This window comes from Chiloscyllium punctatum, chromosome 2 (assembly GCF_047496795.1).
Source record: "Chiloscyllium punctatum isolate Juve2018m chromosome 2, sChiPun1.3, whole genome shotgun sequence".
Classification (NCBI taxonomy): Eukaryota; Metazoa; Chordata; class Chondrichthyes; order Orectolobiformes; family Hemiscylliidae; genus Chiloscyllium; species Chiloscyllium punctatum.
Window position 1 is genome coordinate 70700688 of NC_092740.1, and position 15584 is coordinate 70716271.

The 15584-nt window shown below is 40.9% G+C and overlaps 1 protein-coding gene across 1 annotated transcript in view; it reads left to right on the top strand.

The window, feature by feature from the left end:
- The window catches only part of camk4 (calcium/calmodulin-dependent protein kinase IV), a 157458-nt gene that overhangs the window by 74642 nt on the left and 67232 nt on the right, over positions 1-15584 (top strand). The window contains exons 3-4 of the mRNA XM_072583650.1: positions 9269-9331; positions 13279-13361. Coding sequence (XP_072439751.1) covers positions 9269-9331; positions 13279-13361 — 146 coding nt within the window. The remainder of the gene's footprint in view (positions 1-9268; positions 9332-13278; positions 13362-15584) is intronic.

The window sequence follows — 15584 nt, forward strand, 5'->3', positions numbered from 1 at the left end:
ACTGGGGCAGTGGTTTGAAGTTCCCCATTGGCTGTTTGCTCTACTGTGACATCTAGGAATGGCAACAAACTGCAGGAAAACAACACATACAGACCAAACATGGAATTACAGAAGCAATCATCCCAACATCCACAAATGAAACTGCATAAGAACATTATCTCAATGAGCCAACACACACTGCAGCACAGAGGAACTACACAGAGCAGAGGAAAATCACCTATACACTGTATTCAAAAATAATGGGTACCCAAAAAACACAATCTGCTGATTTCTCAGTAACAAACCCAAACAAGCAGACAAAACGTGTCCAGAAACCTTAGCCACTCTCTCCTACATCAAAGACATCTCGGAAATGACTGCCAGACTACTCAGACCCCTTGGCATCATGGTAGCCCACAAACCCACTAACACACTAAAACAGCAGCTAATGAACTTGAAAGACCCTATACAGACAATGAGCAAAACTAATGTCATTTACAAAATACTGTGCAAGAACTGTAACAAACACTACATTGGACAAACAGGCAGAAAACTAGCCATCAGGATACATGAATATCAGCTAGCCACAAAAAGAAATGATCCACTCTCATTAGTATCTTTACATACAGATGAGGAAGGACACCACTTCGACTGGCATAACACATCCATCCTTGGACAAGCCAAATAGAGATACGCATGAAAATTCTTAGAAGCATGACATTCCAGCCGGAACTCTATCAACAAACACATTGACTTGGAGTCAAGATTATAGTGGTGCTGGAAAAGCACAGCAGGTCAGGCAGCATCCGAGGAGCAGGAAAATCGATGTTTCAGGCAGGAGCCCGTCATCAGGAATGAGGCTAGAAGCCTTGGGGATGGAGAGATAAATGGGAGATGGTGGGGCTGGGGAGTGCGATAGGTGGATGGAGGAAGGGGTAAAGGTAATAGGCCGGAGAGGAGGGTGGAGCCGAAAAGTGGACCACCCCCTGAGAAAAAGAACAGAAAATAACATCACCATGGAAAATGACGTCACTACCAGTGCTTCACACGAGGCTCACTGACGGTGTTACCTTGTATGGTGACGAAATGTAAGAAAACAAACCTTCCAGTTCAGCGAGCAAACTTATATCCATGGTCTTTAATGTCTGATGCCACCTTTCTAGAGCTCCCTACAATTCTGGATGGTACTCAGTAGATTTAAATTGTTTTATTCCTAAGCTGTCCATAATTTCCTTGATTAATTTTGATGTGGTTTGACCCTTGATCTGATTGTATCTCTGTTGGTAGTCAGTATCTAGTGAAAAATTTGAGTAATTCCTCTACAATCCTTTTAGCTGGTGATATTACTTAATGGGATGGCCTCTGAAAATCTAGTGGACACATCCATTATTGTTAACAAATAGTGATTTCCACTTTTTGCTTGAGGTAGGGGATCTATTGCAATCAATTACGACTCTGGTAAAAGGTTCCTCAAATGCAGGAATAGGTATTAAAGGTGCAGGTTTTATTACTGCCTGTGATTTTCCAATTGCCTGACACGTATGACATGTCTGGGAAAATTCAGCTACATCTTTGTGCAGTCCTGACCTGTAAAAATGTTTTTGTATTTTAGCTTGTGTTTTCCTCACTCCTAAATGACTCCCAAGTGATACCTCATGTGCCACTCACAACACCTCCTTCCTGTACCCCACTGGCTGGTTTGATGAATTTCTGCCCATTTCTCATCTGCCTAAATATGTGATGGTTTCATTTCCTCATTAAGGCATCATTTTTAAGGTAATAACATTTAGGCATACATTCTGATTCATTTTCTGTGTATGACATTTAATACAATTGCTTTAAATCTTCATCTTTCTGCTGTAACTCAGTTAATTTATCTGAGCTAAAGATATCTGCATTGTCATCTATCTGCTCCTGGTTTTTGTCAACCATCTGATCAAACAGAGTCTTGCTAATCCCACTTCAACTTTCTTACCTGTACTCTTTTGATCTCTCTTGTTTCAACTGTGACCTCACTACCACACAGTCAGGAAATATTCCAGAGTATGTGTCCTGCAATAGGTCAGTTACCTGAGTTTCCACTGGCTTTTCAACCACATTAGGGAGCACTCCTCCCAGTGAGCCAGTTGTACCATTATCAAGGACAAAGTGTACTCCTAGAGCTAAGAGTTTGTTCAGTACTCCTACCACAAATTCTCCACTCTTCTCTGGACACTCTGACCTCACTTTACATAATTAAGCACCTTTTGTCTCACCATGATCTAGTACCTTTTCTGGCAATAGTCCTTCATATCTCCTTACCTTTCAGTATCACAGACTGAGAATATCTGGTGTCTCTTAATATTGTAACCTCTTTACCCGATGCTGTTAGTCTATGTGAATAAATGTTACCTTCACGGGTATATGGTTTAAGAAGATTTGGCAGACTATTCCAACTTAATGATGCTGTTCTAAAGTACTTTCAAAAATCCCCGTAAACACCCCTTGGCACAGAAGGTAAAATCAAACACAAGTTCTTACAGGATAGGATTGAGAGGGAAAGAACCATCCTGAGCTTGCTTCTGAATTCCAGCAGTGTTTCCACACATGTACTGCTTTTAAAAAACAAACCAGAGAAAAGATGGGCTGGGAGAACTGGCCATGCCCCTATCATTATACAAGTTTTTTTTTAACTTGAAAGCCTTCTGTCTGAGGCAGTATCTGTTATCTGTAAACAAATTGACCCTAAAACCCATCCAAACTCAGACTTTACGGAGCCTATGTTTTTACAACCTCCTGAAGAAAACAACCAAGGACAACCTAACCTTGTTAAAGGAGCAGCTTAATCACAGTACACACATATATAAAACATACACACAAGTGGTCCCACCCTATACTTCAGTAAGGTGTCCTACCAAACTTCCTCCTACACTTCTAAAACTAAGGTTAGCACAAACCTGTATAAACCACTTTCTGAGCTCACATAACGAGCCCATGTCAAAGAAAGATAAAAATACAGCAAGTGAGGAATCTGTTCATCTCCTAGTGCATGAGACAGTGATTCCATTTCAATACTCTTCTATTCCTCTTTTCAAATACTTGTCCAATTTCTGGCCAAATTATACTTTAGTCACTGCCTCATTGGGATGTGAGCATTGATGGTAAGGTCAGCATTTGTTGCCAATCGCTAATTGCCTTTGAGAAGGTGATTTTTTTTAAATTGCTACTGTCAATGTGGGTTCACCACATTTCAGTCTCTACTCCTATTTTACTACTAGTGGAGACATCCTTCCAATACTTGTTCTTTGTTACTACTTATCCACAGTTTCACGATTTATTGACCCCCTCTGTGTTACATGCAATCAGCCACCCACCCTTCCTGCTACTCTTGGTTCTACAAGGCGAAGCAGTTAGCACACTAGTCTGATGTAGAAGTCAAGATAAGAACATTGCGATGAAAAATCTGTGAATGTGTCCTTCAGTTGGCATTTCAAGTACTTTGGTCTCTTTGTTTGAGGAAGGATGGAAATGCATTGGAGGCAATTTAGATACTTGGAATGAGAACTCTCTAATATGATGATACATTGGACTTGTTTGCATTGGAGTTCAGAAGAATAAGAGATGATTTGATTAAAATGTTTAAGATCCTGAATGTTCTTGAGAAAGTGGAATGATTGTTTCCTCTTGTGGGTCAGTCCAAAAATAGGAGACACTGTTTTAAAAAAAAGGGGCCACCCTTTTAGAACAGAGATGAAGATTTTTTTTCTCTCATAAGAAGGTTGTGACTTTGGAGGTCTCTGCCTCAAAAGGTCATGGAGACTTAGTTATTAAATATGTTTATGATTGAAGTAGATTCTGTTTATCACAGTAGAATCACAGATTATGAGAAATTGGTGGGAATGTGGAATGCAAACACAGTGGTGGAGTAGTCTTAAAGGTCTACTTTTGCTTATATTTTGTATGTTTGTATTCTCTTCAGGTCTGAAGTGGGAGGTGGCACGGGGCAGGGTGACACTAGGCACACGGACACACAAAACGGCCACTGAGTCATAGGTTGGCCACTTGACACACAAGATGGCCACCAGACCACAATATGGAGAGAGACAGCAGACCCTGCCTGGGGCCACCAGCATGTCAACACAATGCATTCACAACCTAGTTGATTAGTTTAAGATGGGTGGCGGAAGAGAATACACATGATTGACGTATACTGTCGGCTGAAGTGTCTGGGTCCAGCCAACACCTTTGATAGAAATGCTAACAGCTTGATATGGATTCAATGCAAAGTGATAACAGCCAGGGCTGTAGTAATCGTTCCTTTCAGGAAGAGTGATTAGCGCCCATTACTACAGCAATGGACCTCCGCGGAGACATTGAAACTGACAATGTCTGCACCGAAACTGACAACGACCATGTTGAAATTAACAAATGCTACGCTGGAACTGACAATGACTGCATTAAAACTATCGACAGTTCTGCAATGTTTATAATAAACAAACCATGTTACAAAGACAGTAACCTCTTCATTGACCTAGTGTATTACAAAATGTATAGAAGTGTCTTGATGTGCTCCAGGTTGAGAGAAGACTCGCACCTGACCACTGTGCTGTTTGCCTTTCTCTCCCTGGAGCTCAGGTATTTCCTTGTACAATAAACTCTGTCGTTGACCCCAACTCTGACTCTGAGATTGGTGATTTTCCCCACAACAGGTCCTTGCTGCTCCTTTGCTCTTTTGCTGTTATGCATTTTTTTACACTGTTTTACCATTGCCGTTGGTGGCTTTATTTTCTGAGGTTATTATGCCAACCTCTCTTTGTAATGCAGAACTGTGCAACACACAGCATACAAGCTAGATATTTAAACAGACTTTTTTTTTACTTGAATAGCGATCTGAGCACCTGTGGTGTGCCTTCAACTTTCCAATTGTTTGCTTCATAAAATGACTGGTCACTACATAGATATTAGTATACCTACTGATACTTGGATTCTGCACAATTATTGTTTCCTGAAGCGAATAATTGTCACTTCCATGAAACCACCTGATCTTTTCCTCTGGGATGGAAAAGTAATGGCACATTAAAGTACATTAAAAATACAGTTTCCAAGGAAATAAACATTAACTTGATATATAATGAAATTTGTTTCAGTTTAAAAACATGAAATCTTGTGGCATATTCCTTTTGGTTAATGACTGTTTGTTTGAATTTCCTCTTGACATGTCAATGGTCCCTAACAGGATTGTAAACATGGGTGCGTGATTTGCACCAGCAAATAATACGCTAATTTGGTTTAAGTAAATATGAGACAACTGTATCTTGAGGAACTGTAGGCAAGTTATTGTCAACGTTACTGTAATATAATGTATTAATACAAATGTATTTCTACTTTTTTGTACTTTTATAACTTCTTTTTGGTTTGTTTTTTGTAAAAGAGTGATTTTTTTTCTATATATATATAAACCTTGAGCATCCAGACACAGTTAGTTTAATGATGGTCACCATGGCAATTCATGGGTTACTGTGTGCCATGAGTTGTAGATCTGCTTTTAAATTTAACAGTGACCTTTGTGAAGTATGATCTTTACAGGAACTGTACTGGTGCTGGCTGCTCCTTCACCAGTTTGGAATCCCTCTATTGTTCTTCTTGCTCAGAGGCATTTCCAGTCTCTGCAATGATGTATTTTGGTGTTACATGAAACACTCATTTTGGTAGAAAGTATATGGTGGTATAGGTTATGCAGGAGCAGAGAGACATGGGTGTACATGTCAAAAGGCAGAGTAGATTAGATTAGATTAGATTACTTACAGTGTGGAAACAGGCCCTTCGGCCCAACAAGTCCACACCGCCCCACCGAAGTGCAACCCACACCATACCCCTAATTTACTCCTTACCTAACACTATGGGCAATTTAGCATGGCCAATTCACCTGACCTGCACATCTTTGGACTGTGGGAGGAAACCGGAGCACCCGGAGGAAACCCACGCAGACACGGGGAGAACGTGCAAACTCCACACAGTCAGTCACCGGAGGTGGGAATTGAACCCGGGTCTCTGGCGCTGTGAGGCAGCAGTGCTAACCACTGTGCCACCGTGCCGCCCGGTGTGGAGAAGCTCCTACTTCTGAAAGAATCAAGAATAAGAGGGATGTCTAAAGTGATTGACAAACGAAGCAAAAGCAACATAAGAAAATCTTTTTCATCTAGTGAATGTTTATGGTCTAGAATGCACTGTGCAAGAGTGTGGTAGAGCAAATTTAATCAAGGTATTAAAATAGAATGAAATTGTTAACTGAAAAATAAAAATGTGCAGAGTTAGGGGAACAGGCACAGGAATGGTACTAAATAAATTGCTCATTTAGAGAGCTGATGTCAACACGATGATCTCCATCATTCTACCTGTGATTCTGTGTAAGTAACCAGCAGACTGCCAACAAAAAAAAACACAAAAATAGCTGTAAAGCTACTAGCAGCAAAATGAAATATAACTGGAGCTGAGTCAATGATAAAGTTGCTGGAAATCCCACCAATGTAGTTGCAGTGCTTTGCAAACTTATATTTTATATGGATTAGAATATTAAAGTAATTAATTGAGATGAAAACTATTGAAAATGACTTCTCTGATCTGGCCATATTATTCTAATCCTCTTATTTCTGCGTAGCTGCAATACATAGGTGGGTCTTCCCTTACAAATGGAAAACAAATTAGTAAATGGGGAAGATACAAGCGTTGTTGAAGTTGTGGGAAAACAGATATCCCTTGAAATCTCCATTACCTAAAGGACTCATAGTAGCCAGTGAAGAAGGTTTTCTAAGATTACTAAGGCATCTTGATCAAATGGCTCAATGGGCTGAAAAATGGCAGGTGGAGTTCAATCTGGATAAATGTGAGGTATTGCATTTTGGTACAACTAACAAGAGTAGGACCATTATACTATTATAAGATTAATGGTAGGACCTTGAGTAGTGTTATACAACAGAGAGACCTAGGGGTTCAGGTACATAATTCTTTGAAATTTGTATCACATATAGATAGGATGGTTAAAAAGGCATCTGGCATACTTGCCTTCATTGCTCAGTCCTTTGAGCATAGGAATTGGGAAGCTACATTGAAGTTGTATAGGACATTGGTGAGGTCTCTTCTGGAATACTGTGTTCAGTTCTGGATGCCCAGTTTTAGGAAGGATGTTATTGAGCTGGAAAGAGTTCAGAAGAGATTTACCAGAATGTTGCTAGGTATGGAAGGTTTGAGTTGTAAAGAAAGGCTGGATAGGCTGGGACATTTTTACTGGAGCATAGGAGATTGAGAGACAAAATTATAGAAGTTTATAAAATAATGAGGAATATAGATATAGTTGATGGTAGTTGTCTTTTCCCTACAATGGTGGATTTCAAGACTAGGGGGCACATTTTTAAGGTGAAAGCAGAGAAATTTTAAAAAGGCATGAGGGACAATTTTTTTACTCAGAGAGTGATTCGTGTGTGGAATAAACTTCTTGAGGAAGTGGTGGATGTGGGTACAATTACAATGTTTAAAAGACATTTGGATAAGTACATGAATAGGAAAGGTTTGGAGGGATATGAATAGAACAAAATCCCTACAGATTAGAAACAGACTATTCTGCCCAGCAAGTCCACACCAACCCTCTGAACAGCCTTCCACCCAGACCTATCCTCTACCCTGTAACTCTGCCTTTCCCATGGCTAACACACCTAATATACACATCCCTGAAAACTGTGGGCAATTTAGCATGGCCAATCTACCTAACCTGCACCTCTTTGGACTGTGGGAGGAAACCAGAGTACCCAGCAGAAACCCATGCTGACATGGGGAGATTGTGCAAGTACCACACAGATTCCACCCAAGGGTGGAATCAAACCTAGGGCCCTGGTGCTGTGAGGTAGCAGTGCTAACCACTGAGTCACCATGCCACCTGGAGCAGGCAGATGAGAATAATTTAGTTTGGCATGGACTGGTTGGACCAAAGGTCTGTTTTTGTGCTGTATGTCACATTGTTTTTAACTGGATTATACCTATTATAGTTAACTAAATTGACTATTCATGACGTTAATATAAAAGAAAATCAGTAAAACCTCTTTGACACACTGGAGCATAAGTTCATTGATATAATTGTATTGCTGATACATCAAGTAAGTGTACAGTCCTAATATCTTGAACATCAACAACAACTGAGACAAGAAACTTTAATAGCTTTAAGAAGGCTGTGAAATTGGGAACTGTCCTTCTGTTAGTATTATCAAGCATCCTTAAAGAGTCTAGATTGTGTACCCTGGTGAAGAACAGTTCAGATTTGTTAGTAACCCAATTAGACCTGAATAATAAATTGTTATCCTCAGTTTTGTTAATGATATTGCTCTTATTAATTATTTATATTCTGTTATTGTGAAAACTCAATATCAGGAAGAATATTTTTAAATTGCAGTTTTCTGTATAACTCCAAGATCAGTTGATGCTTAAATAAAGGAGTAAATACAGGCGTCAAAGCCAGCAAAGGTAGTAGAGGCAGGCACGGTAATTCAATTAAGGTGAGGCTGGACAGTTGCATGAGTAGGTGGGGAGCAGAGGGATACAGATGCTTAGGAATTGTGCGATAGGTTTACACAGTGGATTTGGACAGGCTCAGGCTTGGACCGCAGAAGGGTCTGTTCCTGGGCTGTAAATTTTCTTTGTTCTTGTTCTTTGAATGTTATAAAGTTAGAGCTGGACCAACCAGGAGTTAAATTAGAAAGCACTTTTTCACACAAAAGATGATAGAAATCAGGTATCCCCCCCTTCCTTTGCAAAAGGCTCTGAATGATAGAACAATGGATACTTACAAGGCAATGATTTCTGTTAGGTAAGGGTATATAATGTGATATGGAATGAAGACGTGAATGAAGTTGAGGAGCAGATCATCTGTGATCTAATTGAATAATGAGTAGGCTTGAAGGATGGAATGGCTTCTATTCTTAATGTTATATTTATTACTCCTAGAAATTTGGAGAATTTGTCAAGCTTAGGTTTAAAGCATGTATTTTTAAATATATATATATATATCCAGAATGGTGAGAGCCAAAGCAAAGATTTAGCATATCAGCTGGGAGACTCGTATAATGTTAATCATATTTCACAATTGTACTGTCAAAAAGCACTCCAAAATTGATTTCATTTTTCTGACAATCAAAACTTGAGAATACCAAGCCAAGAGTTGGTGTGCAAGTGTTTTGAAGTATTACCTAGTCAACCAAAACTTAACCATTTTATTTCATGTATACGATAGCAAAATATATTTATGTGTTCCATTGTTTCACAGATAGATAAAAAAATAGTTCGAACTGAAATCGGCGTTCTACTTAGACTCTCCCACCCCAATATTGTAAGTATGAATTATATATTTCACAATATCAAAATTGCCCATTTGTTAACATAAAACTTGCATAATTTTCCCACTTTGTGTTAGAAACTGGACTACATAACTTTTAAGCTGAGTATAACTTTTTAATGTTGATTACTCATGTCTTATTTATCACAAGTATATTAGTTGTTTTTATGGTATTATGGTATAAATTTGTTACTTGCATATTAATATTCATATTGAAGTGTCACCGTAGCACTTCAAATACATAACTGGGGAGGGGCAGTTTTCTATTTTGTACGTGTGTTTTAAGCTCCTGCTAAATGTGTTCTGCTTTAATTCTTTTTATCAGATTTGAATTTGATCAGATCTTTCCCCTTCACTGAAAATGTTGTTCAACATGAGTTTCATGTGACTGATTGTTAGCAGGTGAAAACATAGTTCTACCTGAAGAATTACAAAGATGTTTCCTGCATCTACATGGAAGTATTACAGTGAGCTGTATAATCCACAGAAAATATCCTGTATATTTTAATTTCCTTTCAACTTGGAACGTGGAAATGACCTGAAAACATAGCCTCAGAGTGAAGGGACAACCCTTGAGAGCTGAAGTGAGGAATAATTTCTTCAGCCCAATGGTGGTGAATCTCTGGAGCTTGTTGCCGCAGAAGATTGTAGAAACCAAGTTATTGAGAATATTAAAGACAGAAATAGAGAGATTTTGATGAATAAGGAGATCAAGGGTTACGGGAGAAGGCAGGAAATTGGGATTAGGAAAAAAATCAGCCATGACCAAATGTTGGAGCAGACTTGATGGGCCGAATGGCCTAATTATGCTCTTCCACTGACACCCTCCTTCGCCTGACTGAACTGGTCCTCACTCTGAACAACTTCTCTTTCCAATCCTCCCACTTCCTCCAAACCAAAGGAGTAGCCATGGGCACCCGCATGGGCCCCAGCTATGCCTGCCTCTTTGTAGGATATGTGGAACAGTCCATCTTCCGCAGCTATGCTGGCACTACCCCCACCTTTTCCTCCGCTACATCAATGACTGTATTGGCGCTGCCTCGTGCTCCCATGAGGAGGTTGAACAGTTCATTCACTTTACCAACACCTTCCACCCCGACCTCAAATTCACCTGGACCATCTCAGACTCCTCCCTCCCCTTCCTAGACCTTTCCATTTCTATCTCGGGCGACCGAATCAACACGGACATTTACTATAAACCGACCGACTCCCACAGCTACCTAGACTACACCTTCTCCCACCCTGCCCCCTGTAAAAACGCTATCCCATATTCCGAATTCCTTCGTCTCCATCATATCTGCTCCCAGGAGGACCAGTTCCAATACCGAACAACCCAGATGGCCTCCTTCTTCAAAGACCGCAATTTCCCCCCAGACGAGATCGACGATGCTCTCCACCGCATCCCCTCCACTTCCCGCTCCTCTGCCCTTGAGCCCTGCCCCTCCAATTGCCACCAGGTCAGAACCCCACTGGTCCTCACCTACCACCCCACCAACCTCCATATACATCATATCATCCGTCGTCATTTCCGGCACCTCCAAACGGACCCCACCACCAAGGATATAGTTCCCTCCCCTCCCCTATCAGCATTCCAAAAAGACCACTCCCTCCATGACTCCCTTGTCAGGTCCACACCCCCCACCAACCCAACCTCCACTCCCGGCACCTTCCCCTGCAACCGCAAGAATTGCAAAACTTGCGCCCACACCTCCCCCCTTATTTCCCTCCAAGGCCCCAAGGGATCCTTCCATATCCACCACAAATTCACCTGCACCTCCACACACATCATTTACTGCATCCGCTGCACCCGATGTGGCCTCCTCTATACTGGGGAGACAGGCCGCCTACTTGCGGAACGTTTCAGAGAACACCTCTGGGACACCCAGACCAACCAACCCAACCGTCCCGTGGCTCAACACTTCAACACCGCCTCCCACTCCACCAAGGACATGCAGGTCCTTGGACTCCTCCATCGCCAGACCATAGCAACACAATGGCTGGTGGAAGAGCGCCTCATCTTCCGCCTAGGAACCCTCTAACCACAAGGGATGAACTCCGATTTCTCCAGTTTCCTCACTTCCCCTCCCCCCACCTTGTCTCAGTCCCAACCCTTGAACTCAGCACCACCTTCCTAACCTGCAATCATCTTCCTGACGTCTACGCCCCCACCCCCACTCCGGCCTATCACCCTCACCTTAACCTCCTTCCACCTATCACATTTCCAACGCCCCTCCCCCAAGTCCCTCCTCCCTACCTTTTATCTTAGCCTGCTTGGCACTCTCTCCTCATTCCTGAAGAAGGCCTCATGCCCGAAACGTCGATTCTCCTGCTCCTTGGATGCTACCTGACCTGCTGCGTTTTTCCAGCAACACATTTTCAGCTCTAATTATGCTCCTGTATAGATTAGATTAGATTCCCTACAGTGTGGAAACAGGCCTTTTGGCCCAACAAGTCCACACCGACCCTCCGAAGAGCAACCCACCCAGACCCATTTCCCTACATTTACCCCTGACTTATGCACCTAACACTACAGGCAATTTAGCATGGCCAATTCACCTAACCTGCACATCTTTAGACTGTGGGAGGAAACCGGAGCACCTGGAGGAAACCCACGCAGACATGGGGAGAATGTGCAAACTCCACACAGATAATTGCCCAAGGCAAGAATTGAACCCGGGCCCCTGGCGCTGTGAGGCAACAGTGCTAACCGCTGAGCCCATGATCTTATGGTCTGACATGTACTTTTTTAAACGACCTAATTTGAACTTGTGGCATGTCTGCTTTCTTTTGAGCAGGGCTGGGGTGCCAAGCTAGGTTCAGCGCTTTTACTGCATAGTGCTCACCAATGCGATAACTATGATTCCTGTCTAGGCCCAGTAGGAATTATCAAATGACAGCTGGGAGATCACTGCTGGGAATTCAAGGGGACAGTTCCAACCATTAATCATAAAGGGTATGTCCAAACTGCTCGTCGTCAGGGGAGGGGACTGAAGCAAAGGGCAGTGGGAGGCTCAGGTTTTCTTTATCGGTTTGGAGGTGTACATCTACTCTTGTAGCCCACAAAAGAAAAATGTAAATTTACCCTTTTAATTTACCTTGTGCTTTTCTGGCTAAGTTCCTGCTTAATGCTAGTCTTCAGTGGTTCTGACACTGCCAGATTACTTTTGGGATTAACAGTAAAAATGTTATCAGAGTCTGAATTATGTCATTCGAACCCCACATTTTAATATATTGAGGCAAGTCTTCAATGGCCTTCTCAAAGTTGTTAAAAACACCCCACCAACTCACAGCTAAAATGGTGGTGACTGTAAATGTGTCAAGATCCAGGAAGAGTAGGGCCACACTTTGACTACCTGACCTGTTTGCCACCAGGTGGACAAGGTTAAAATAGACCTTTTAATAATTTATATTTTGACCTCCTAAGATTTATTGGAAATTAGTCTGGGCTATTTTCATTAACTGCAATCTCAATTTTTCCTTTGGTGCTAATAGTCTCCTCTGTGGTTTTAATTTGCACACTGGCATTATCTTTCGCCAGAAAGAATGATGCGTAAGCCCTTTCATAAACCATTGCCTTTATGATTTTGAAGCAACCACAGTGATGTATCAGAGAATGGACAAGAGACAACAATGTTCATTTGTTGCATTTGTGTGAAAGATCTGAACTCTGTCTATCATTTCCCAGTAGGAACAATTAGGAAGCAAAGAACCTCGAGCACAACCCAAGCCTTACTGTACCATGGTATTGAATGTATTACACCATGATCCACTATATTTTGGTTCTGTTCGGATAGCAGTTGAGAATGGCAAATACCGCGTCCAGTATAAACAGTATAATTCAAAATTGTTGAAATCTTTACAAATAGATAGGTAGGAAAACATATTAAATGATTGTCTTTTCATGAATAGTTTTAATAATAATCCATTCATTTATTTTACAGATCAGACTGAAAGAAATCTTCGAGACTCTAACAGAGATTAATTTGGTTCTGGAACTGGTCACAGGAGGAGAACTATTTGACAGGTATCTGTTTTATTTCAGACTTGGATAAATAAGGAAATGTAAGGGTGTATTACCAAAATCAATCAGATTTTAACTGTCTCAGGCATTTACATACCTTACATGATCTGGTTTCCTTTTATGTATTATTTAATAATGGTACAGTTTATAGTGTATGTGCATAAAGCTGGATTTTATGGAGGTGGCACTGGTTATTGGCTGAAAAATCAGGAGCAAGCTCATCCCTGCCAGCTTAGGAAAAGCCATGACTGGATTTCCCATCCATTAAGCACTTAATCACCTGAGGTCATGGCTTCAGAATTGTTTGAGAATTGGACATTTATATTCCGGTAAGTAAAATTTGGATCTCCCTGCTGCCCCATGACCTCTGTGACTAAAATCCAAGTATGTCTGTAATCTATTATGATCCTAAATCCAAGGATGTTTGATTTTGGATGTAAAAGATATAGCAATATAGCATAAACACTTTATGTGAAGTGTTACAGGAAATTAATATGGCTCTTTGGAGAAATGTATATTCTGTAGATAACTTTTAATATATTCAAAATGGTTTCCTGTCAGTCAATATCACACATGGTTGTCAGGCAAAAACAGCAAGAAGCAGCATGATATTTTGTTAAGGGTACAAAGCTATAATTCGGACCCTATTTAAACCATAAACTCTATCCAAAATTGTGTATTTTATGTTACAACTTCCCAAATGAATGGTAATAATAAGATAGTTGGTGTAAGTAAGTCAGTCTCCTGGTAATTATAGTGTCTGGCTATTCTTGGTTTTGAACCATTTCCACTAGGAGGGTCTAAGAACAACATGAAATGTTAGAAAGAAGAATTTTCATTATAGAATTGAACATAGAAAGTTTTAATGGAAATAATTTGCAGGAAATGCAGAAAGGAATAGAAATTGATTCTCGTTGTGGCTGTTTTCCACGCATCAATAGGAGGAAATTTGACCTATTTCATAGGCTATATCCCTCACCTCAAGGGCACTATATGTATTTCTAGTGTCATATTGATTTCAATCAATTTTGAGACGACCTGGACGGATGTCCTAAATGAATATTAGACACCCTTCATAGTCTAATAATGCTGAAGATCCCTGAATAAAGTTAGTTAGTGAGGAGCAGAACAGAGCAGAGCAGAAGCAGGGATTGCTTGGCTCCAATTCTTATAGGATTGCTGTGGCTTAACAAATGGTTTACACAAATGAAGTTACTTTTTTTTTCACTTCAGGCTCCACTTTTGGAAGCCACTGCCACTACTCAGTCCTTTTAGTCATTACTCAAACAAAGTAATTAAGTAACAGATAACAAGTTGGTGGATAAATATAATCATTTTGTATTGAAAAATCTGGATGTTACTATCAACAACAGCAATTTATGTTGATATATCACCTTGAACACAATAAAATGTCCCAAGGTGTCATGCAGTAATATTATAAAAACAAAATGTTTACATCAAGCTACAGTAGATAATATTAGAGCAGATAGCTGATAGCTTGGTTAAAGAAGGACTCTGACACAAGTGTCTTCATGGAGAAAAGAGAGAGAGAGAGAAGCAAAAGAGTATTATGGGATAATTCTAGAGCTTGGAGTTTAGACAGCTGAAGGCATACCCGCCTGTACCGGAGCACTTAAATTGAGTGTGCTGAAGAGAGCACAATTAGATGAGCACAGATATCTGAAATATTGGAGGATATTTTGGCGATAGGAACAGGAGCAAAGTCTGGAGAGTTTGGAAATTCATGGGCAGAGGTGAGCCTTTCCTGGGACCAAGCCTTTGGAGAGCCATTGGCCAGTCAAAGGCTGACACTTTTTTGACTGCCAGCATCAACAAGGAGGTGGAGCTGCTGCTGGTACTACATCCATCCAAGGCCCAGAATCACCAATAGACCCAGGCATTCACATAGGTGGGTGAAGGCGGGTGGGGAGGTAAGGGGTTGTGGATTGAGAGTTCCAGGGAGAGGGGGATTGAAGTGAGGGTGTCAGAGAGGGTGCTATAAGTGTTCATAGGAGGGCTATTAGTCAGAATTTTTTATTGAATTATGTACAGAGAGGAAAGTATTCCTATTTGACTATCTTGAAGCAAGTCTTTCTACAGTCATAGAGATGTAAAGCATGGAAACACATCCTTCGGTCCAACCCATCCATGCCGACTAGATATCCCAACCCAATCTAGTCCTACCTACCAGCATTCGGCCCATATCCTTCCAAACCCTTCCTATTC